The sequence below is a fragment of the Pristiophorus japonicus genome, chromosome 12, assembly GCF_044704955.1.
Source record: "Pristiophorus japonicus isolate sPriJap1 chromosome 12, sPriJap1.hap1, whole genome shotgun sequence".
NCBI classification, from domain to species: Eukaryota; Metazoa; Chordata; class Chondrichthyes; family Pristiophoridae; genus Pristiophorus; species Pristiophorus japonicus.
This window is the reverse complement of record NC_091988.1, coordinates 202,063,540-202,086,799: the sequence shown is the minus strand read 5'-3', so window position 1 is coordinate 202,086,799 and position 23,260 is coordinate 202,063,540. Positions and strand designations below refer to the sequence as shown.

Sequence of the window (23,260 nt, the reverse complement as noted above, 5' to 3'; positions counted from 1 at the left end):
GTAGTATGCATAGAATATTAAAGTGGAGCCCAAATCAGAGTGTTAATGGGGTGCTGGGCCGCAGTTGCAAAATTTGTGCCTTGAATAGTTTTGTTAGTTTCCTCGGAGCTGATTTCTAGGGTCCAAATGTTCCACTATGCTCAAGAAGCGGAGTTGTTGAAGATGGTGTTCCCCAAGGATTTATCCTTGGCCCCCTCCTATTTCTCATCTACATGTTGCCCCTTGGCGACATAGAAACATAGAAAATAGGTGCAGGAGTAGGCCATTTGGCCATTCGAAACTGCACCACCATTCAATAAGATCATGGCTGATCATTCACCTCAGTACCCTTTTCCTGCTTTCTCTCCATACCCCTTGACCCCTTTAGCCGTAAGGGCCATATCTAACTCCATCTTGAATATATCCAATGAACTGGCATCAACAGCTCTCTGCGGCAGGGAATTCCACAGGTTAACAACTCTGAGTGAAGAAGTTTCTCCTCATCTCAGTCCTAACTGGCTTAACCCTTATCCTTAGATTATGTCCCTTGGTTCTGGACTTCCCCAACATCGGGAACATTCTTCCTGCATCTAACCTCTCCACTCCATCAGAATTTTGTTTGTTTCTATGAGATCCCCTCTCATCCTTCTAAACTCCAGTGAATACAGGCCCAGTCAATCCAGTCTCCCCTCATATGTTAGTCCAGCCATCCCTGGAATCAGTCTGGTGAACATTCACTGCACTCCTTCAATAGCAAGTATGTCCTTCCTCAGATTAGGAGACCAAAACTGAACACAATATTCCAGGTGAGGCCTCACTAAGGCCCTGTGCGACTGCAGTAAGACCTCCCTGCTCCTATACTCAAATCCCCTAGATGTGAAGGCCAACATACCATTTGTCGTCTTCACCGCCTGCTGTACCTGCATGCCAACTTTCAATGACTGATGTACCATGACACCCAGGTCTCGTTGCACCTCCCCTTTTCCTAATCTGCCGTCATTCAGTTAATATTCTGCCTTCCGTGTTTTTGCCAGCAAAGTGGATAACCTCACATTTATCCACATTATACTGCATCTGCCATGCGTTTGCCCACTCACCTAACCTGTCCAAGTCACCCTGCAGCCTTTTAGCGTCCTCCTCACAGCTCACACTGCCACCCAGCTTAGTGTCATCTGCAAACTTGGGAGATATTACACTCAATTCCCTCATCCAAATCATTAATGTATATTGTAAATAGCTGGGGTCCCAGCACTGAGCCCTGCGGCACCTCATAGTCACTGCCTGCCATTCTGAAAAGGACCCGTTTAACCTGACTCTGCTTCCTGTCTGCCAACCAGTTCTCTATCCCCGTCAGTACACTACCCCCAATACCATGTGCTTTAATTTTGTACACCAATCTCTTGAGTGGGATCTTGTCAAAAGCCTTTTGAAAGTCCAAATACACCACATCCACTGGTTCCCCCTTGTCCACTCTACCAGTTACATCCTCAAAAAAATTCTAGAAGATTTGTTAAGCAGGATTTCCCTTTCATAAATCCATGCTGACTTGGACCGATCCCGTCACTGCTTTCCAAATGTGCTGCTATTTTATCTTTAGTCATTGATTCCAACATTTTCCCCACTACCGATGTCAGGCTAACCAGTCTATAATTACTCGTTTTCTCTCTCCCTCCTTTCTTAAAAAGTGGTGTTACATTAGCTACCCTCCGGTCCATAGGAACTGATCCAGAGTCGATAGACTGTTGGAAAATGATCACTAATGCATCCATTATTTCTAGGGCTACTTCCTTAAGTACTCTGGGATGCAGACCATCAGGCCCTGGGGATTTACAGGCCTTCAATCCCATCAATTTCCCTAACACAATTTCCCACCTAATAAGGATTTCCTTCAGTTCCCCCTTCTCACTAGACCCTCGGTCCCCTAGTATTTCCTGAAGGTTATTTGTGTCTTCCTTCGTGAAGACAGAACCGACGTATTTGTTTAACTGGTCCGCCATTTCTTTGTTCCCCATTATAAATTCACCTGAATCTGACTGCACGGGACCTACGCTTGTTTTCACTAATGGTTTTCTCTTCACATATCTATAGAAGCTTTTGCAATCAGTTTTTATGTTCCCAGTAAGGCTTCCCTTCGTACTCTATTTCCCCCCTCCTAATTAAACCCTTTGACCTCCTCTGGTGTATTATAAAATTCTCCCAGTCCTCAGGTTTGCTGCTTTTTCTGGCCAATTTATATGCCTCTTCCTTGGATTTAACACTATCCTTAATTTCCCTTGTTAGTCATGGTTGAGCCACCTTCACCATCATCCGGAAACAGTGTCAGTTTCCACATGTACACTGATGACATCCAGCTCTACCTCATCACCACTTCTCTCGACACTTTCATGGTCTCTAAATTGTCAGACTGCTTCTCTGCCTCCATACCTCTCCTCCTTCGAGACTCTCCTTAAAACCTACCTTTTTGGTCACCTGTGCTAATTTCTATTTGTGTGGCTCAGCGTCAAATTGTTTTATCTCATAATATTTCTGTGAAGCGCCTTGGGACGTTTCACTACGTTCAAGGTGCTATATAAATACAAATTGTTGTTGTTGAAGAAATTGAGCACCTGTGATGTAGTGTCATGAAGGAAATATATTACAATAATTACTGCTGATTTCTGGGATCTGACCACCCTAAAACACAGATTGGTGTAGGCAAGGTAATGCAAGGCAGGTAGAATATTTTTACTTGGCTTCGGATATGGTGTAATTGGGGCAAATCTTTCTGGGGAACTTTCCGTCACCAAGCTGCTAAATGTGGATATTCATAACATGGACTGACGTGATGAACGTTTAAATATGTGTTGATAGCTTACAGGATCTGAGAATTAAACCGATTGGACTGAAATGTCAGATATTTTTCAAGCAGCATTTCATCTGATCTTTTGCTTTCAAAGACGCATTCAAAAAACATTAATCCTGCAAACCATGGAGACAGTAATATTTTGATAGGTGTCAAAGATGTCCTTGTAGGGCCCTTGGTAATAGCGGAGGGTCCAGGAAAATGTAAAGTTCAGACCCAAGTTTTTGTTGAGTTAACTGGCCTCAGCCTGGTGGTGACATTGGTTAGTTTCCACCTCCCTGGTCATGGCTGGAGGAGCATTGGCGAGAGCACCTAATCCAGTCATCTTGCTGAGATTGGATGTGTAGAAATGCCACATCCACTGCGCAGGTTCACAAAGAATAGCACTTGGATTTTGTTCCGGAGGGCTGCCACCACATGCTCAGGGTAACAACTATGGTGATTTATGAAGTCCAATCTCTGCATGAGACTCTTGAGATTTTACTGGCGTTTTGGGGATTAAATTTTGCAATTTGGTTTATTTTTCCATGAAAACCATTGATCAGTGTCCTTCAGTGAGTCATTGGCTTCAAGAAAGGAGCTGAAAGGAGGAAATTGGGGCAGAAAAACAATGAAGGGAAAAAGCAATTCTTTATAAATCAATTCTTATAGCACAGTTGAGGATCCACGGCAAACAAGAAAAATAGCATGTAGATTAGAATCCTACATGAGCTAAATTTGCTTACTGATTGTTATATAGCTTTCAGCTGAGGATACACAGAACGGATTTGTCTAAAAATTGCAAATGTTTTGTCCCCCATTTTGTGTCCTTTTTTGTCTGAAGGCATTTACTCATTTTTGGGACATAGTTCCATGAGTGCCAGAACCCTTGTCAAATAGCCTGTATTTGTGTGGGCACCATATGCAAACCCAGTCCTGTCCTCTCTTAAGTCCACACTTGCTCTCCCAGGAGACTTTGCAGGGATGACATGATCAGGATCCCTGTCTTTCCCTTCTATCCCCAATCTTAACAGCATTGAAACCAGTTGTACTGCCATTGTTGATGCTTCAACTATCAGCTACCTCAGCACCAAATGGGACCTTGTTTGTCGTCTTATCCCTCAGCTACTCTCTGGTCAAGCTCACTGAGCCATTTGCAGCACTCAATTAAGAACGACAAAACTATTCTTTACTTGCCTTTCTCTTTCAAGAGATATTTTGGCTGAAACCTACGTGGCCTCCTTAGCGTGGGCACATTAAGTTTATTCTCTCCTCCGCCCCTCCCCCCACCCCAATTCATAATCTTGCACAGAGTTTGTGATGCTGAGAATTGGACTTTCCATAAAGGAGATAGTGTGGCTGACCGTCCAAACAATTTGAAGGCAAATGATGGCATACTCCACAGAGCTATATCAATATATCTGACTCCGTATGTAGATACCCTGAAGAGTCAAAACATAGTGTGGTTTGTTCTTTTTGGTGAAATAAAATTCTGATGATCAACAGGCCTCAGAGTATTCATATTGTTCTAAAACCACTTTAAGCCTTGGGGTTATTGGTCACAAACCCAGATATCCTTTTGAAGTACATGTCCTTTCTTGTGCCGTTATGAAGAACAAGATCAATCATTTCACTAAATCTTCTGCCCAGTCAAATTAGTGACAAGGCTGTAATTTCTGGAGTTTTGGCGAGAGGATAGCTCCTTAAGTTTGTGAAGTTATTGCCACTAACAGTATAACTAGAGATTATGGTTCAGGATTGGCAGTGGATTGCTCTGTAGATACTATACTAAACACCTGGTCATTTGTGGGATTTCCTTGGTTGGTATGTTATATGATCATTAGAATAAAATCATTAGAAGGGCAATTCTCAAGGGCAATTAGGATGCGCAATAAATGCTGGCCTTGCCAGCGACGCCCACATCCCAGGACCGAATTTTTTTTTAAACGCTGGCTAGAAAATAACTGGATTGATCCTACCTTGTAGTGATTTAGGATAGGTTGGAGCCTTTGATATCCTCTGCTTCATAAACTTGGTGAAATACACTAGGTGACAGCTGTGGCTCAGTGGATAGATACCACTCTCGTGCTGAGTCAGAGAGACAGCACAAGATTTGGACTGAAACCAGTGCAGTACTTACACCGTCTTTCGGATGAGATGTTAAAGCAAGACTCTGACTGGCATAAGAACATAAGAAATAGGAGCAGAAGTCGACTATTCGGCCCCTCAAGCCTGCTCTGCCATTCAATAAGATTATGGTTGATCTATCTCAACTCCACTTTCCTGCACTATCACCATATCCCTTGATTCCCTTAATATCCAAAAATCTATCGATCTCTGTGTTGAATATACTCAACAACTGAGCCTTCACAGCTCTCTGGGACAGAGAATTCTAAAGATTCACCACCCTTTGAGTGAAGAAATTTCTCCTCATTTGTCCTAAATGGCTTATTCTGAGACTGTGACCCCTGGATCTAGACTCCCCAGCCAGAGGAAACCCCCTCTCTGCATCTACCTCGTCAAACCTTGTAAGAATTTTGTATGTTTAAATGAGGTCACCTCTCACTCCAAAGAATAGAGGCCCATTCTTCCCAATCTCTCCTCATAGAACAATCCCGCCCATCCCAGGAATCAGTCTGGTGAACCTTTGTTGCATTCCCTCTATGGCAAGTACCCAATACTCCAGCTGCGGCCTCACCAGGGCCCTATGTAATTGCAGTAAGAAGTTTTTACTCTTGTACTCAAATCCTCTTGTAATTAAAGGCCATTTGCTTTCTTAATTCCTTGCTGTACCTACACGTTAACTTTCAGTGATTCGTGTACAAGGACACCCAGAACACCAACATTTCCCAATCACAGCATTTAAAAAAAAATACTCTGCATTTCTATTTTTCCTCCCGAAGTGGATAACTTCATGTTTCTCCACATTATATTCCATTTGCCATGTTCTTGTGCACTCACTTAGCCTGTCTATATCCCCTTGAAAGAAAAATAAAGATTTGCAATTATATAGCGCCTCTCACAACCACCGGACATCTCAAAGCGCTTTAGAGCCAATGAGTGTACAATGTAGTCACTGTTGTAATGTGGGAAACGCGGCAGCCAATTTGCGCACAAGCAACTCCCATGAATAGCAATGTGGTAACAGCAACCAGATAATCTGGTTTTGTTAGGTTGTTTGAGGGATAAATATTGGCCAGGACACTGGGGATAACTCCCCTGCTCCTTGGAATAATGCTGTGAGATCTTTTACGTCCGCGTGAGAGAGCAAACGGGGCCTCGGTTTAATGTTTCATCCGAAAGATGGCACCTCCGACAGTGCAGCGCTACCTCAGCACTGCACTGGAATGTCAGCCTAGATTTATGTGCTCAAGTTCCTGGAGTGGGATTTGAACCCACAACCTTCTGACTCGGGCAAGTGTGCCCGAGCCACGGCTGACACTGACCCTTGAAGCCTCTTTGCATCCTCCTCTCAATTTACATTCCCACCTAGCTTTGTATCATTAGCAAACTCGAATATATTACATTTAGCCCCCTCATCCAAATCAATGGTATAGATTGTGAATAGCTGGGCCCAAGCACCGATCCTTGCGGTACCCCACAAGTTACAGCTTGTCAACCTGAAAATGACCGTTTATTCCTAATCACTGTTCTCTGTCCGTTAACCAAACTTCAATCCATGTTAGTATATTACCTCCAAATCCCATGAGCCCTAATTTTGTTTAACCTCTTGTGTGGCACCTTATCGAATGCCTTCTGAAAATCCAAATACCACATCCACTGGTTCGCCCGTTATCCTGCTAGTTACCAACTCAAGAAACTCAACAGATTTGTCAAACATGATTTCCCTTTTCATAAATCTGTGTTAGCTCTGCACAAAGCCTATTATTCTTTTCTAGGTCCCTGTTACCACGTCTTTAATAATAGATTCTAGCATTTTCCGTACTATTGATGTCAGGCTAACTGGTTTGTAGTTCCCTATTTTCTCTCTCCCTCCTTTCTTAAATAGTGGAGTTACATTTGCTATCTTCCAATCTGCGGGAACCATTCTAGAATCTATGGAATTTTGGAAGATGACAAACCAATGCATCCACTATCTTTATAGCCACCTCTTTCAAAACCCTAGGATGTCGGCCATCAGGTCCAGGGGATTTATCGACTTTCATTAATTTCTCGATGGACCCTTGGTTCTCCAGGAGATTTTTTATGTCTTCCGTGAAGACAGACACAAAGTATTTGTTTAATTTCTCAACCATTATTCTCCATTATAAACCTTTCAGGCACTCTTTTAGAGAAGATCTAGGGAGTTCACTCCGGTCTCCTGGCCGATATTTATGTCTCAACCAATATTACTTAAAAAAAATAGTTTTTTTTAATCTGGTGCTGATTGCTGTGTGCAAATTGGCTGTCGCCAATTCTGCATTACAATGGTGACCACACTTCAAAAGTACTTCATTATCTGTTAAGTGCTTTGGGATGTCCTGAGATCATGAAAGGCGCTATAGAAATGCAAGTCTTTTAAATGATTGTATGATACTTGTATTGATTGGACCAGTTCAATTTCTTGTTAGAGTTGTCAAAAGTTGGTTAATAATTACTCTCTGTCAAAACTGTCATGAGTAATATAACAGCTTAAAATTACTTTCAGCAGTTTTTGGAGTTTTGTTTTAGAAGAACTAAACAGGGATAATGCATCTTTAGAATGCTGTGGTGAAATTGGACTGAAACCTGTAACAAAGCTTCCACTGAAGTACAGCACTGCATTGCTCTGCACATGTGCTTTCTAATATTTATGGTAAAGCGTCTGCGGTGTTACAGTACCATATTCTTTTCTTGTTCGTTGCAGCAGCCAGAACATCATGTGGATCTATTTATGGACATTCCAGAATCTGTAGGTCCATTCCTGTCACAGGATCATTTAAACCCTCCCGGAGAAAACGGTTTTATCAGTAATACGGATTCGTATCAAACTACTGACGCTGTATCGAACATGTTGAGTGATAAGGATCCACTGCTGCCATCATCCAGTGCACCATTCAGGTTGGAGCTGCAGGCAGAAGGTAGTGAGCAGTGCCAGATAAACACAACTGCAGGTATTCTACACTTGTGTTGTATATTGAGGAAAGTATGGAATGACCCAACCTAACCAAGTTGGCTAGTAACTAATCTGGCTATTAACTAATATATTTTGTAGAGTGGGTTCTGTTCCTATTACAGCAGGGCATGCGTTCAGTTTCTTGACATTTAGCTGGTTTTATTTAATAGATTTGATTTTTTTTTTAAAATCTCCTCACTCAGCAAGTAGTCCGTGAATAAAAATTACAGAATACACCAGTGTCCCTCTGTTCAATTAATTTATGCACTGCAACTCCCAGAATTTAGCTTGAGGCTGCCTCCCATTTAAATCTTAATAAATAGCACCTCATTTTTCGTTGGGGGCGCATAACCTACCAGGATACTTCAATCATGGAAACGTACAGCACAGGAGGCCATTTGGCCCATCGTGCCTATACTGGCTCTTCGAAAGAGCTGTCGTGCTTAGTCCCACATTCCCGCTTTTTGTTGGTAACCCTGTATGTTCTTCAACCTCCAGCACCTGTCTACTCCCGTTTAAAATGATTTAATGGAATCGGCTTCCAGCAACTTTTCCGGTGGAGCGTTCCAGATCCCGACAACATTTTCATGAATGATTTGCAGCATTTCTCACCACCCACAGCATTCCAGGACTTAATAGCCCAGTTTTTCCGACTAGGGGCAGATTCTGGATTTCCCCCTCTGGAGATTGTCCACTGGCCATATTTCCAGCCCTGGGAGCATTTACATGGAGGAGCTGGGCTGCCGTGCCTTGGAGGAGCAGGCAGCCGCTGAAGTGCCAGGGAAAACAAAATGGGCAGAAAATATTTAATTCTGGCTCTGCGGCCTGTGCGCAGCTGCGCTGAGTGTTTGCATTCATCCTTTGTTTCTTGATGCCCCAAGACCCCTTTCTGCCAATCTTTGAATACAGGATGCCTTGCCCGAACAGGCACCATGTGTTGGAACTGGGCATATGTGGAAAAAAAAAACAGTGCAACTTAAAGTGAGTGTATTCTGACCTGATGGGACCCAGCCCAAGGAAACAGCGGGTAAGTAGGGGTGCTTTTCTGCCCCTGCCCACCCCAGATCCACTGAAAAAAAAATTGGCAGACAGATGAGCGTAAGATCTGCCACTCATCCTGAGCCACCCCTCTGCCCCAAAGTTCAGGAAGGGAAAATGCCTGAGGGGTGACAGGATTAAGAGGCAAGGAACCATTATTTGAACTGTACAGTTAAATGAATTGACTTTTAAAAATTACATTAAAAACATCAAAGCAAGGTGAATCTGGAACTTTATCTGAAGTAACTTTGGAAAATCAAAGTAGCAATATTCAAGGAGTTTATGCACCAGCAGATTGTATACACATTGATTTATGCAACCGGCAGGTGTCTGCATAGCTTCAGGGTTCGTAAATCCTACAGGTTTACAAGAGGATCCCAGGAGATCCCTACGGTCATCTGATTTTTGTCCCATCGCATTTTCCAATTTTTCCTCTTGGGTGATAATGCAATTATTTTGTTATTGTATACTTATGAAATATGTATTCTGCAATGATCAGTTTCCCTTTGGAAAACTTGACCGGGTTCCGAGTGTGTTTAATATTTGCTGTGATCTGCCACACAGAAAACGACGTTAATGACAGTGTGAGAATAACTTTCTTTATCTACCTGCAGTGGGCAAGGAAAATACTTTGCTTCCTGGAAAAGGAATCACAAAAATACTTCCCAATTTCTGAGTATATCTCTGACTTTCTTTCAGCAGTCCTGTCTAGCCCTGTCACCGCCTCCCCCCCCCCCCCCCCCCGCCCCACTCCACCTAACTGCAACAGAATACCAGGAACAACACCATGATATATGTATTATCTTTATGCTCAAGATGGTTCATGGCCTTTCTCGAAAGAGAGAGATTTATTTTTGAAAAGTGAATTTGGAGATAGAATGAAGAGGGCAAGTGCTTGCTGCAAAGAACATCCTAACAGGAGGAAGCCAGTAATTTGAATTCATTTTCCAGTTAGGTTTAAATCGCTTGGAAAAACAAACTGAAATATCATGAGACTATTCCAATGGGAAAATAGACATGTTCTCTCAATAACCTGGTCTGCTTTCTAAATGTCAACACAAGAAACCACTGGTGTTGTTAAACAAAGGTGTTTAACCATGAGGTAAAAATGAATTCATTCATAATAGAAAAAGAACTGTAAGTAATAGATTGAGATTAAATTTGCTTGCAATAAAGCATTCAACATTTGTTTTGGAAAAGCAAAGAAACCTGCCAAATGCTCAAGGGAAGACATCTTTGTGCTTCAACTAAACTGGAACCTGCTGATTCTTGCTGGGAAATTCTGCATTGCACATCACCTCTGGACTAAGTCTCCTGGCTGATCTTTTATAAATGAAGTTGAACCAAACTCTGTTTCCTGTATTTTATCCCATGCTCTTGGTTCCACCAACACTTAAAGTTTAAAATCCTCAGGTTGAAGTCCCTTCATGGGCTCACCCCTCTGTAACCTCCATCCCGAACACTGTGTTCCTTTGACTCTGGCTTCTTGTGGATCCTCTCCTCACATTGCTCCACATTTGGTGGCTATGCCTTCAGCTGTTTCTATTATAAATGCTTACAAAGGCAGTTTCAAAGTTAAGTGGTGACATAAAGAGTGACTGAAATCGTAACATAGGAAGGGAGATTTGCAGACAGAAAATGTGCACCCTATGCAAAACATATATACGTAGAATATACGTTTGCAACTAAATGCATGATGGAAAAGATTATTTATTTGGGGACATATCATTCCAAAATGATAGTCGTGGTTATGTTAGCAAAAGATTGTTAATTAGGATCTCGGAAGATTGTTCAGGCTAGATTTAGACGTCAAATAGTTGACGTTTTTCTTGCGATTTTTAATTTTTTTTAACCACAGGATTGTAGCATATACATATTTTAACCTCATTTGTTGTGTGGCTGTTCATCATAAGTATATTTTGAGACATAACCGTTTGCTGATACCCTGAACATCTTGGATCATTTTCACATACAGAAATAGAAAAGCACTTGTCCCAAACCCTGGGTTTTCCAGGGAGATGTGTTCAGTCGATTGATTTTTAAAAGCAGCCGCTAATCTGTTTCCTGATAATCTAAGATCGAAAATGAGTGGAGAGAGATGTTTGAAAGTGTTTGAAGCAAATCACTAGGCTCCAGACCAATTTTGTTACTTTTTAGTTGTAATTTAAAATGTCTTTTTTTTAGTTGTGGCAGTGTTTACATAAAAAGTAGTTCATTTGAGTTGGCTGGTGCATAGAAATCATGGTTGGCAACCAAAAGTAAAGAACTTAGTCACGTGGATGAGTACCTGGCTACATTGATCCTGGTGTCTTTGCATGCGATTATAATTTATACACATAACTATGAATCAATCGTTTCTTACCGTTGAAGCATAGTGTTTGTATAAATGTGTGACCATTGTTTATGTTCAAATTGATTTTAGCTGTTTGGGATTTTAGTTAATATAAGCAAGCACAATTTCTGAAGTGTTGCTAATTTCAGCCCTAAGGTTGCGTGATGTAGGAGATGTCATCACTGCAATGGAAGAAGATGAACATGAAGGAGTGTCTGGTCTTCGGGAATCATCACAGAATAGCAGCAACTCTGAGCCCAATCCCGTTCAACCCAACAGGAAGTCCCCCCGTCTCCACACACCAGGTTAGTGGATGCAGACATGAGAGCTGAATGGTTGTAAGGACTGGACCAAAGCCTATGCTGCTTATCTGGCCTGGAATTCGGTTAGGTTTGCATTTTGAACCTCTATATGCTCATAAAAATTATTCATGTGGGAATTTGGTTCAGCCCTAATGCTGCATTTCTATTCCATGTAGCAAGGTTATTCTCTGATTGTTGCAGACAGATTCACATCTTCCCAATTTTTTTTGCATACTTCTCAATGGAGCAGATCTATTTTGCCCATGTTGGTCCAAAAAGAAATTGGCTCTAAGAATCTAATGGTCACTGGTGTAAGAGTGAGTTATGCAGAGAAGGATGTTCTGGATTGATTCCTGGATTGTGTTTTGTTGATTAATTCCAGTTAAGCGCAGCAGTTGGTGACTGCCTCTGGGCTAGGGATGACAAAAACCAGCCAGTGCTACTCTTGCTGATTGCTATTCAGTGACCGGTTGCTGGAAAATACGCGAGTGAGAAATTCCAGTGAAGGAAGGAGCGACCCTTGACTTTGATGCAGCCCATAGTTGACTAGCTTGCTGACACTGTCCTTGTACCTTGATTAATTCTTCATAATGTGAAACCCTCAGACCTGGAATAATCCTTACTGTTCTTTTTGAATGCTGTCCAATACATCAATGCCCTTTTGAAGGTACAGTGCCCAAAATTGCACATAATCTGCATGTGGCCTCAACAGTGATCTATTCAGGATTTGAATAATATATTTTGACTAGTTTATCATTAGCCTTAAGTTTCACACTAGGTGGGTACTTTTGAGTAATTGGTCTGAAGTCTCTCTCCTTTTCCACTTTTGTTAACGGATAAACATTATTTTGTTCTCTGGGCGATGCTGGCAAGGCCAGAATTATTGCCTACCCTAGTTGCCCTGAGAAGGTGGTGGGTTGTCTTGAACTGTTGCAGTCCTTGTGGTAATGGCACCCCACAGTCGTGCTTGTTAGAAAATTCCGAGATTCAGCAATGGAGTAGCAATATCTGTCCCAAGTCAGATATTGATGTGTGAGCTTGTGAGGGAACTTGCAGCAACTTCCAATCCAAACTGAGCATTTGCATGTTCGATTTACAACTGGCAATCCCTTTATAACCTATATCTCTGTCGTGATTCTTTTGAGGCGCTGCTTCTGGTGAGATAGAGTGTGCTCTGTTTGTATAAGGTCGGGCATTATACTATCTAAAACAATGTAGTTGTACTTCCCTTTAAGGTGTAATTGCTCCACTTTCTTGAAATGAATGCTGGTTCACAGAAAAGTCGGTTTGAAAGAGTTCCAGGGTTTCTATATCGGGTCAATGAACAAGTTGGGGATTGTATGTAAGAGAGTGCAGTAGAGGGGGCAAACAGTATAAATTATCCTAACAGACAGAATCATTGGTTTAAAGCGCTCTCTCCCCTTGTCCTGCCTTTCTCCCGATCCCCACTGTCTCCTCGAATGACAGGATTCTAAACCAAAGCTGTTTCCCTGTTTAAAGATCAAGCAGTGCAGTAGCATAGAGGTTCTGTTAACAAACAAAAGTAGCGGCAATCCCATAATTTATATCTTAAATTAAAAGAGTGGCAATTTAATGGAATGGGGTTGCTGTGAAATTTATTAAATATAGAAACAGTGGCCATTTGACAGTAATGGAGTCGGCTGTTTAATCAAGTAGGTTTGAGTAAGTTTGTAAATTAAATCAACGGGAAGGCTTTGTAATAAAATGGGTTGCCCAGAGTGCAATAATTGAACCAATCAGGAAATGAGTTTTGGCCAAAATGTGTTAAATAAGAGCAGGAATATGTACAGGATGTTTCCAGAAGTTATTGTTAGGTAACAGGAGGGAACCCAAATGTATTATTTAAATAACAGCAGTAAATATAATGGGATGGCTCAACATTTATGAACAAAATAATGAGTGGACATTTAATGGACAGTGGGCTATGAATAAGTTATAAACTATGAAGATTAATCTAGGTGAACATTAATTTGGGAAAAATGCAGGTTAAGGTGCGAAGCTGCATCAAAGATAGAGTGGAGGAGCATTGCACAGGGTCCGTGACCTGATTGTCAGTGGTGTTTCACCCCGAAGGAGGGCAACAGTGGACCTGTGAGTGGCTGGCCGAGTGCAACAGTGTAGACGTGGAAGCCAAGGCAGGAGACCAAAAACAGATAGTGCAGGGGATATAACATTTACATGTTTAACCTGCAGGGAAACTGTAAAACATGAAAGTCAGTTAAATGGAAACAGTGTCTTTAAGATAAAGAGAGAAAGCGAATGCATTAGTGTCATCAGTTGCGACGGGTTGATAACATTCACACAATGGAAAAAACTTTAACATGGGGATTCCTAGTATAAATGGTTTACATAGAGATTTATATTATAAGTACAAAGCATTACTCAGAAATCATGACAACAGAATGTAGGGTTTGTGGATGGGAAGTGCATGCCACATCCAAGACTTTTAATAATCTAGATAGATTGCTAATGGTTTTCACAGTGAGTAGGCCAATACATGATACAGGTGTGTTACGTGCAATGTATTATCAAGGCCACTAATTAAGAATATTACCTGATGTGCTAGAATTTGTACCAGTTTTTGAGGGATCAAATTCCACATATCTGTTCTGTCATCATCATAGACAGTCCCTCGAAACGAGGATGACTTGCTTTCCACGCCACAAAGGGATGAGTTCACAGGTGTTTCAATGAAGGGACCCACAGGTGTTTCAATGAAGGACCTAATATTCCGGATCCCGAACTACATCTTGAAGGGTGGAAGATGCCTGTGTGTGGATTTTTTTTAACGTGTTGTGGCCGTTGCACCCCAGCCACCACACGGTCTTGGTCCAGTGGCAAGGATTAACCAAGACGACTGGAGACCAGCTCTGCTGCATGGACCTAGTGCGCGCTCATATTGCAGTGTGGGCTGGCCCGTGCTGCCCCTGGGCCCTTGCTTCTTCTGGGCCCCAATCCCATCCCTCTACGAACTCTTGCCGCTCCTTTGCCCCGACCTCGCCACTCCTGCTGTACCTGCCCACACTGCAATTAACCGTCTCCCTCCTGCAGCAGTTTATACGGGCTTTCAGGAGGCATTCAACCAGGTCCCCATGGCAGACTGTCAGCTGAAGTTGGAGCTCTTGGAATTGAAGGCAAATTATTGATCTGATTAGGAATATTGTTGAGCCACTGGAGACAGACACTAGGGATAATGGGTAGGTACTGTAATTGGCAGGATGCGACTAGTGGTGTTCTACAGAGATCTGTGTTGGGGCCTCAACTATTTACCATATTTATTAACCACTTAGATGATGGAGCCACATATGTAAGTTTGCCGATGACACAAAGCTAGGCAGTATTGCAAGCAGTGTAGATGGAAGCATAAAGTTACAAAGAGATATTAATAAACTACAAAACTGGTAGAAGGATTTCAATATAGGCAAGTGTGAGGTCATCCACTTTGGACCTAAAAAGGATTGAAAAAAGTACATTCTAAATGGTAAAAAGCTAGAAACAGTGGCGATCCAAAGAGACTTGCGGGTCCATGTACATAGATTATTAAAATTTCACAGGTACAGAAATTAATCTGTTCTGTAAAGTGTAACTGGCCTTAATTATTACAGATTCCTTTAGCTTCTCGGCATTTAATTTTTACCTTTTTTATTTGAAGTCTGGGGGACAAAAGGTAACAACCTGTATTTGCATAGCAAATTTAACTTAAAGAAACTTTCTTAGGTGCTTCGCAAGTAGGCTTAAGGGAAACAGACAGGAACAAAGGAAGAGATTAGATGGGGTGACCAAAAGCTTGGTCAAAGAGTGAGTCTTGCAGAATGAGGGAGATTAAAGTTGTGGGTTCCAATGAGCATAGGAACAGGAGTAGGCCATTCAGTTCCTTGAGCGTGTTCTGCCATTCAATTCGATCATGGTTGATCTGTGCCTCAACTCCATTTACTTGCCTTTGATCCATGTCCTTTTGTACACTTTCCTAACAAAAATTGATTGAATTTGGTCTTGAAAATTTCAATTGACACAGCATCCACAGCTTTTTGAGGCAAGAGTACCATATTTCCATTACCCTTTAATGTGAAAAAGTGTTTCCAGGATTTCACTCTTAAATGGCCTGGCACTCATTTTAAGATTATGCCCCCTTGTTCTGGATTCCCCCACCAGAGGAAAGAGTTTCTTCTGTAACTACCCTATCCAATCCTTCATTTAAACAAAAACCTCAATTAGATCACTGCTCAACTGTCTATACTCTAGGGAGATCAAGCCAGGTTTATTCAACCTGTTATCGTAATTTGATCCTTTTAGCCATGGTATCATTTTGGTGAATCTGTATTATACCCTCTCTAAAGCCAATGTATCTTTCCTGAGGTTTTGTGCCCAAAATTGAATGCACTACTCCAGATGGGATCTTACCAAGACTGAAGCAGCATTTTCTCACTTTTGTATTCCAACTGCCTTTAGATAAAGGCCAGCATTTCATTAGCCTTTTGATTCTATTTTGTACTTGTGAACTTGTTTTTTGGTGATTTCTGCACAATGGCACCCAAATCCCTTTGCTCAACTACAGCTGCTAGTCTCTCACTGTTGAGAACAAATTCCAATCTGTCTTTCTCTGACCAAAAGTCGCTGACCACACTTCTCCACATTGAATTCCATCTACCATTGTTTTGTCTACTCACTCAGTCTGTCTGTGTTCCTTTACAACTGCCTGCTCCTATCTAGACAACTTACTGATATATAGGAAGTAAAGCATGGAAGGCTTGTCTGAGGAATGGAATATTTAGGACAGTCTATGGGACTGAAGAAGATTCCAGAGATAGAGTAGTGCAATTTTCTGCAGAGACTTAGAGGAGCACAAGGTTTTTGAATTTTATGCAATGTGGAATGGAAACCCGCTAACGGTCAGGGAGGATGGGAGTAATGGGCAAGCGGGACAGGCTATGTGTAACAGAATTTTGGACCATTTGGAGTTTGCGCATGGAGTATGGAATAGCATTGACAGTTGAGTGTGGAGGTGATAAAGGCGTATATGGGTTTCAATAGAAAAGGGCATAGAAGTGTTGCTAAGGTAGATGTTAGCGGTCTTGTCATGGATAAGGGTGTGAGGCTTGAAGCTCTGCTTGGAGTTGAACCGGATATCAAGATTATGAACAAACTGGTTCGGCCTGGGAGGGGAACTGAACCAGTGGGAAGGGAGCGAAGATTATGCCGGGGCTGCAAACGATGGCTTTGGTCTTGCCAGTGATGAGCTGAAGTTGTGACTCATCCAGGATTTCATGTTGGACAGCCATTTGAGCACGAAGGCAGTATGAAGAAACGGTGGAGAGGTAGGTTTTAGTCGGCATATGTGTGGAAGCCTATCTGGTGCCTACGGATGATGCTGCCGAGGGTCAGTGTAGATCAGAAAGAAGTGGGGAAGAGGATTGATGATTGAGGGGAGTGCTGGAGATTATGGCATGGGGGAGGAACAATAAGCTGGAGATGCAGTGGCTGTATATGAATGGAATCATACAATGGCAGTTGCATATAGCTGGACAACGAGGACAGTTTTCTGTCCTCCCTTTTCTACTGACGGTATTAAGGATTAGCGGTGATAAGGATCTACAGGTATTGTGCCTAAGTGGTCATTCTTTAACTGTCAGCCCAGATGGTGAATACTGTGTATCTATTTGAGCATAAAAACATAAGTAGGAGCAGGGGTAGACCATTCGGCTCTTCGAGTCTGCTCTGCTATTCAATGTCATAGTTGATCTTCTGCCTCAACTCCACCTTCCCGCACTCTCCCCATATCCATTGATTCACTTAATATCCAAAAACTTAGCGATCTCTGTCTTGAATATACTCAACAACTGAGCATCCACAGCTCTCTCGGGTAGAGAATTTCAAGATTCACAATCCTCTGAGTGAGTGAAGAAATTTCTCCTCATCTTCGTCCTAAATGGCCGACCTCTTATTCTGAGACTGTGACCCCTGGTTCTCGACTCCTAGCCAGGGGAAACATTCCCCCCCCCCCCAGCATCTACCCTGTAGGGCACTAAGGGTATAACAGCAAAGCGTGGTCTGCCAGCATCCACGTGCATTTCTGGCATTCGTCACTTGATAGTAATCAGAAGCAGGACCTACAGTTGATTCCCCCCCAATCCTCCCAAATCCAGGAGTGTTAATGCCAGTGATAGCATCCTATCATAGGACCAACTGAGATCATCTAATAACACTTAAACTGGAGCCTTCCTGATAAAACATTGCTAACAAATATATTTGCACTTGCTTGCCCTGCGAACACAACTCCCAGGTGATCAATGTAAATCGTAGCACTTTCATCTAATATAAATGGTCATAAGTAGAAACTGACTAACAGTCATTGCAGTATAGAAAATCAATCTAAATGTTGTGTTCAGATAAAAACATTGAATTTGCAAGCCACCAGTTAAGAAATGTTCCAGATAAAAATAAAATCAACCCATTGAGAGAAGGTAACCTAAACACGTTTTTTTTAGGGAAACAAGCAGCTAATTTGCACACAGCAATCGCCCACAAACTGCAATGAAATAAATGACCATATAATCTATTTTTTGATGCTGTTGCGGGATCACTGTTGGCCAGGGCACAAGAAGAACTCCCCTGGTCTTCGAATAGTGGCAAGGGATCTTTTAAAACCACATAGATTTTAGCTGTTGGGGATAAACCGACAGGGCAGGCGGGGCCTCGGTTTATCGCCTGATCGGAAAGACAGCACTTCCAATAGTGCAGCACTCCCATGTTACTGCACTGAAGTGTCTGCCTAGATTATGTGCACAAGTTCTCGAGAGTGGGGTTTCTCAATCTTCTGACTCAGAGGCTACCTCACACTTCCTGAAATTCAGTTTCCATGGAATCACTAGAAATGAGCTAGCTTGGCTTGTTTTGGTGATTTTAAAGGAGTGACGATAAATTAAAAGGCTCTAGTCGGGGGCAGTGATTAACAAACCTTGTGTTCAAGGTCCCCTTAAATGATACAGAATGCATTTCTTGTCATTCTAAAATATTTAGTTGTCGAACCAGGTTAGCAGAGTGATTGGATGCAGTAGGATTGTTACCAATTGAGTCGATGGGCTAAGAAACTGCCAAGTCTGCTTGTTTGCCTACATTACAATGTTTAGGTTACCTTCTCTAAATTTCTTTTAATGAATACAAAAATGAATTGCTCATGTACATCAAATTATGTATGTAAATTAAAGATGGATATTTTAAAGCATCAGAAAGATTGCAAATCATATTCTGTGATGCTTCTGTTATTCAGTCATATATTCAAAAAATGTATTGTGCTACAAACTTCGTGTACTTGCTTGATTTAAGTTTATTCCACTTCTACCAAATTTTGTTCAATAGATTGTCATCTTAAATGTTAACGTGGTCTCTGTATTAATCACTAACTCCAGCAATGTGTTCTACAGTTTGTGTGTGTGTGTCTTGCAATCTTGGCTTGCAGCTTTCTTTTGCCCTCAGACTTATTTAGCATGTCTTCTATTTTAGTATAGTTTGTAAGTTTGGACACTACTACCCTCCAGCCATTGACACAAGTCATTGATGTACACAGTGAACAGAAGTTGTCGTAGAGCAAAACCTGATGGGATATTGCTACCCACTTCCAACCACTGAGAAACTGTCCTTCACCCCTACTCTTTCCCACTTCTGACCAGTTTTTAATCCATGCCAATTTTCTGTCCTCTTCCAATTCATATCCTTTAATCTTCTCCAGTAGTCTGCCGTGTAATACCTTGTCAAAGATGTTCTCAATGTCCATTTTCACCTAATCCACTACATTTTCCCTACCATATCTGTTACTTCCTCAATGCAGTCAGATTCGTGAAGCACAATTTTTCTTTCTGCAATCTGTTTGCTGCTTCTAGTTATTTTCTCCTTATGGATTTTTAAAAAATTTGTTCCGTGGGTGTCGCTGGCATTTATTGCCCAACCCTAATTGCCCTTGATATTTAGGAATGTCATCTTTTAATGAAAGATTTCAGGAATTTCCCGATTAAACATTAAACTGTAATTATCTCAGCTAACTGTTTCCCTTTTGGAAAATAGATATTAGTACTCTGGTACATATCCACAACCAGTGGAACTACAAAATATAATTTCCAGGTCCTCGGCTACTTCTTCCCCCATTTCCCTCGGGATCCTTGGATGTATCCCATAACCTGGCACTTTGTCCTCCTTTAGCTTAACTAACTTCTCCAATAGTGTTTTATTTGTTTTATCTCTCATCTTGCTTTTAACCAATTCAGAATGAACCCCCCCCCCCCCCCCCCCATATCCTATATTGTAACCATTGATGCAGAATACTTTTATGAAGTATCCTCGCCATTTTATGTTCATCCTCTACTGACTCACTATCCTATCCTCTCTGGTTCGACTGCACATTTACCAATTTTCTTTTTAATGATATAGTTGTAGAATGCTTTACTGTTTCTAATATTTTGTAATTTTATACTCTTATATACTTTGTTTTCCTTATCTCTTTCTTAACCTCATATTTTTATCATAACTATATGCCTTTTACAATATTGATTTGTTTCTAACCTCTTAAATTTATCAACTGCAACCCAAAACTTTAAGTCTTTTTAAATTTTATATATATATATATAATATATATATTCATTTTTGCAGTTTCTTCTTTAATATAAAAAAATCTCGTTGATTTATAATCCTGTGTGCCAATTTTCCTTATTACTCCACATCACCTCACCTAGCTCATTCATCTTCTAAAATCTGTCCTATTCCAATCTGGTGCTTATGTTCCCCGTTTCCCTTTCTAGTTGCACCCTAAACCTTATTTTATGGTCACTGCCCATGAGGTGCTTACCCACCCTTAACTTAGCTACCTAATCTGTTTTGCTTAAAACAAGATCTAGCAACGTGCCTCCTTGTAAGTATTCAGATATACTTCTTGAGGAACAGGTTCTGTGCACATTTTAAGGTCGGTTTACTTCCTCGCTTTCTCAATCAGCGAGTGGGTCAATACAATCTAAAACAATTATTTCATTATTCCTACTCATCTTCCTGATCTCTACAAATTTCTGTACCACAATTTGGGAGTCTGGCAATTGCACTAATGGTAGCAATCCTGACTTTATCTTTGATCTCTAACCATATTGACTTTGACTTTTTGAGTTTAACAGTCCTCTACAGCATATATTCCCTCCTTCAATTTTGCCACTCCTTCCCTGCCTCTTCTGTCCCACTTAAAAATATTATAACCTGGTGCATTTATTTTGCACTCCTCCCCAGTTTGCAGCCAAGTTTCTGCTCATGCAATGAAATCTATAACTTGCTGTGATAGAACTGTTTCTAATTGCCTCAGTTTATTTTCCACCATGAGCATTGCAGCACATGCACTTCACATTTCTTTTGCTTGGTTATAATGCTTCTGCTCCCATGCTTATTTTGTTTTGTTTCCGTCTTTACCTTGATGCTGTTCTATTTGATTTTCTTCCTCTAACTCTCATCTGTCTGCAAGCTGTTTCTTTTGCTAAATTCTATTGTTATTTGTGTTATTTATTTAATCTTCTCTACTTGCTCATTTTATTTTCCCCACCTGATTCCATTGTAATTTAAATTACTCCTCATTGTTCGCTGCTACATTAGCTCCCTTCCTGTTTCGCCATAGCCCATCCTTGCAGAATAGTTCCTCATTTTGCTAATACTGGTGCCAATGTCCCATCAAACAGAAACTCTTATTCCTGGCCCCTATTCTAGCTCATGGCTGGACAGTAATCCAAAGAATAATCATTCTTGAAGTCCTACTCCGAAGCCTGCTTTCTAAACTCCTTTTGCAGGACTTTTCTGTATTAATTCCCACATGGGCCACAATGATTGACTGCTCTCTCTCTTTCCCCCCCCCCCCCCCCCCCCCGCCCCCTCATTATCTCTTCCAGTCTATCCAAACTGTTGCTTCCCTTTACCCTATCATATGGGAAGCAACTCACCTGGACTGGGAAGATCAAAATGTCCGCTCCTCCAATTATCAAATAATCTCCTCCTATTGCATTCTGAACTAAATTTCTAATCATTTTGCCCCATTGCCCCAGACCCAGTAATATGTTTTGGTACCATTTAATAATGGTTCTGCCCAGTTTCATCCTTCCCACAGCAAGCCAGTGCTTCAAATGTTTTGGAGGGAGTAATTTGCTCTGGGCACTGCTGCTTTTGCCTGTCCCTCTTTGACTTCTCTGATGTAGATTGTCACCACTCCTTATGCTACCATTTACGCATCTATCTGTCAGCAGGATGACTACCCTTGGAAGCTGTTGCTCAAGTCTTTTCTCCCTCCCACAATGTGTCAGATTGTCTCCAACTCCACCAAGTTCTGAGTTCTTGAGCTTGAGTAACTTTAGTTTGAGACACTTGGTGCAGTGGTTATGTTACTGGACTAGTAATACAGGGGGTGAACTGATATCCATAAAAATAACCATGAAGCTTTTGGATTGTCAAAAAAAACTCTAACTGGTTCACTAATGTCCTTACGGGAAGGAAACCTGCCGTCCTCACCCGGTCTGGCCTGTATGTGACTCTAGTCCCACATCAACGTGGTTGACTCTTAACTTCCCTCTGTAGCGGCCTATCTAACCACTCACTCATCCAGACAACTAAGGATGGGCAATAAATGCTGGCTTGAACAGTGATGCCCACAATCCAGAATTATTATTTTTTTAAAAACGCCATTCAGTTGTGTATAAGAAAAGTATTTGAGTTTGCAGCTCAACTCCTCCGTCCTTCATGAAGTGGATGTTACCAACCCTTCCTGCTGTTCTATTCTTACTGTAAATGTTGGTCAAGTTATAATTACATTTTAAGTTTATATTCTTTATCTTAGAAAGGGTGAGAAGCATGAGTGCGGCAGGGAGGTGTGCCGAAGTTGGATGCTTGGGTGTGAATGTGAGAGAGGTGCAAAGTACGAGATTAGGGGTATGATCGTGTGAGGGGGTGTGGGTGTTGGGCAAAAGGGGAGGAAATATGAGAGAAGAGGATGTGTGAGAAACGGGAATAGTCAGGCCTGCATATGTGAGGGGGAAGCGGGGGTGGTGAAGAACAGGGAATGCACGCGAAAGAAAGGAGAAAAGGGAACGCGTGTCAGGTACACGAGAGAAAAATAAAATGTGAGAAAGTATGAAGTAAGTGCACATGATACAAGTGAGGTACGTGAGAAAGGAAGGCGAGAAAATAGACTTACTCAATCATTCTAAATCAGTGGCTTTTCTCACAGTTGTAACCTTTTTTCATTTCCATCAATTCTTTCTGAAACTTGGTTATGGTACTAGAGACAGAGATCACCCTCTGGGACTGTGCCCAGCAGCAGTTGTTCAAGAACAATCCTGATTCTTCCGTTTCACACGACACATTTCCAGAAGTGCCATTGCTGGCAATGGGCACCAGGATCCAAGCTGTTTTCATTTCTCTAAACCAGGAACGCTAAGATGTGAGGAAACAGTCTTTCCCGATTCTCACACTCAACATTTATTCATGATTTTTTTTTTAAATCTCCCTCGTTTGTCCTCTTGTCCTTCTCTACTTCAGTGGAAATAGTCCCAGTATCTCAATATTTCTTCACACCTATGGTTTCCCACCGAGGCACCATCCTGGTGAATTTATGATTAATTGGAATGGACACGCCCATCAAATCTGCCACGTCCACAAAACAT

General features: G+C 41.6%; 1 protein-coding gene across 16 annotated transcripts in view; it reads left to right on the top strand.

Annotated features, from left to right (window-relative positions):
• The window catches only part of LOC139277660 (death-inducer obliterator 1-like), a 177,718-nt gene that overhangs the window by 66,827 nt on the left and 87,631 nt on the right, over positions 1-23,260 (top strand). For 9 of the 16 annotated variants that reach the window (XM_070896433.1, XM_070896428.1, XM_070896434.1 and 6 more), the window contains 2 exons: positions 7,647-7,893; positions 11,415-11,570. In XM_070896433.1, coding sequence (XP_070752534.1) covers positions 7,674-7,893; positions 11,415-11,570 — 376 coding nt within the window. In that variant the 5' untranslated portion in view covers positions 7,647-7,673. Of the gene's footprint in view, positions 1-7,646; positions 7,894-8,870; positions 8,923-9,990; positions 10,036-11,414; positions 11,571-23,260 lie in introns of those variants that run through there. The other 7 variants (XM_070896427.1, XM_070896425.1, XM_070896438.1 and 4 more) reach the window with 5 other exon arrangements.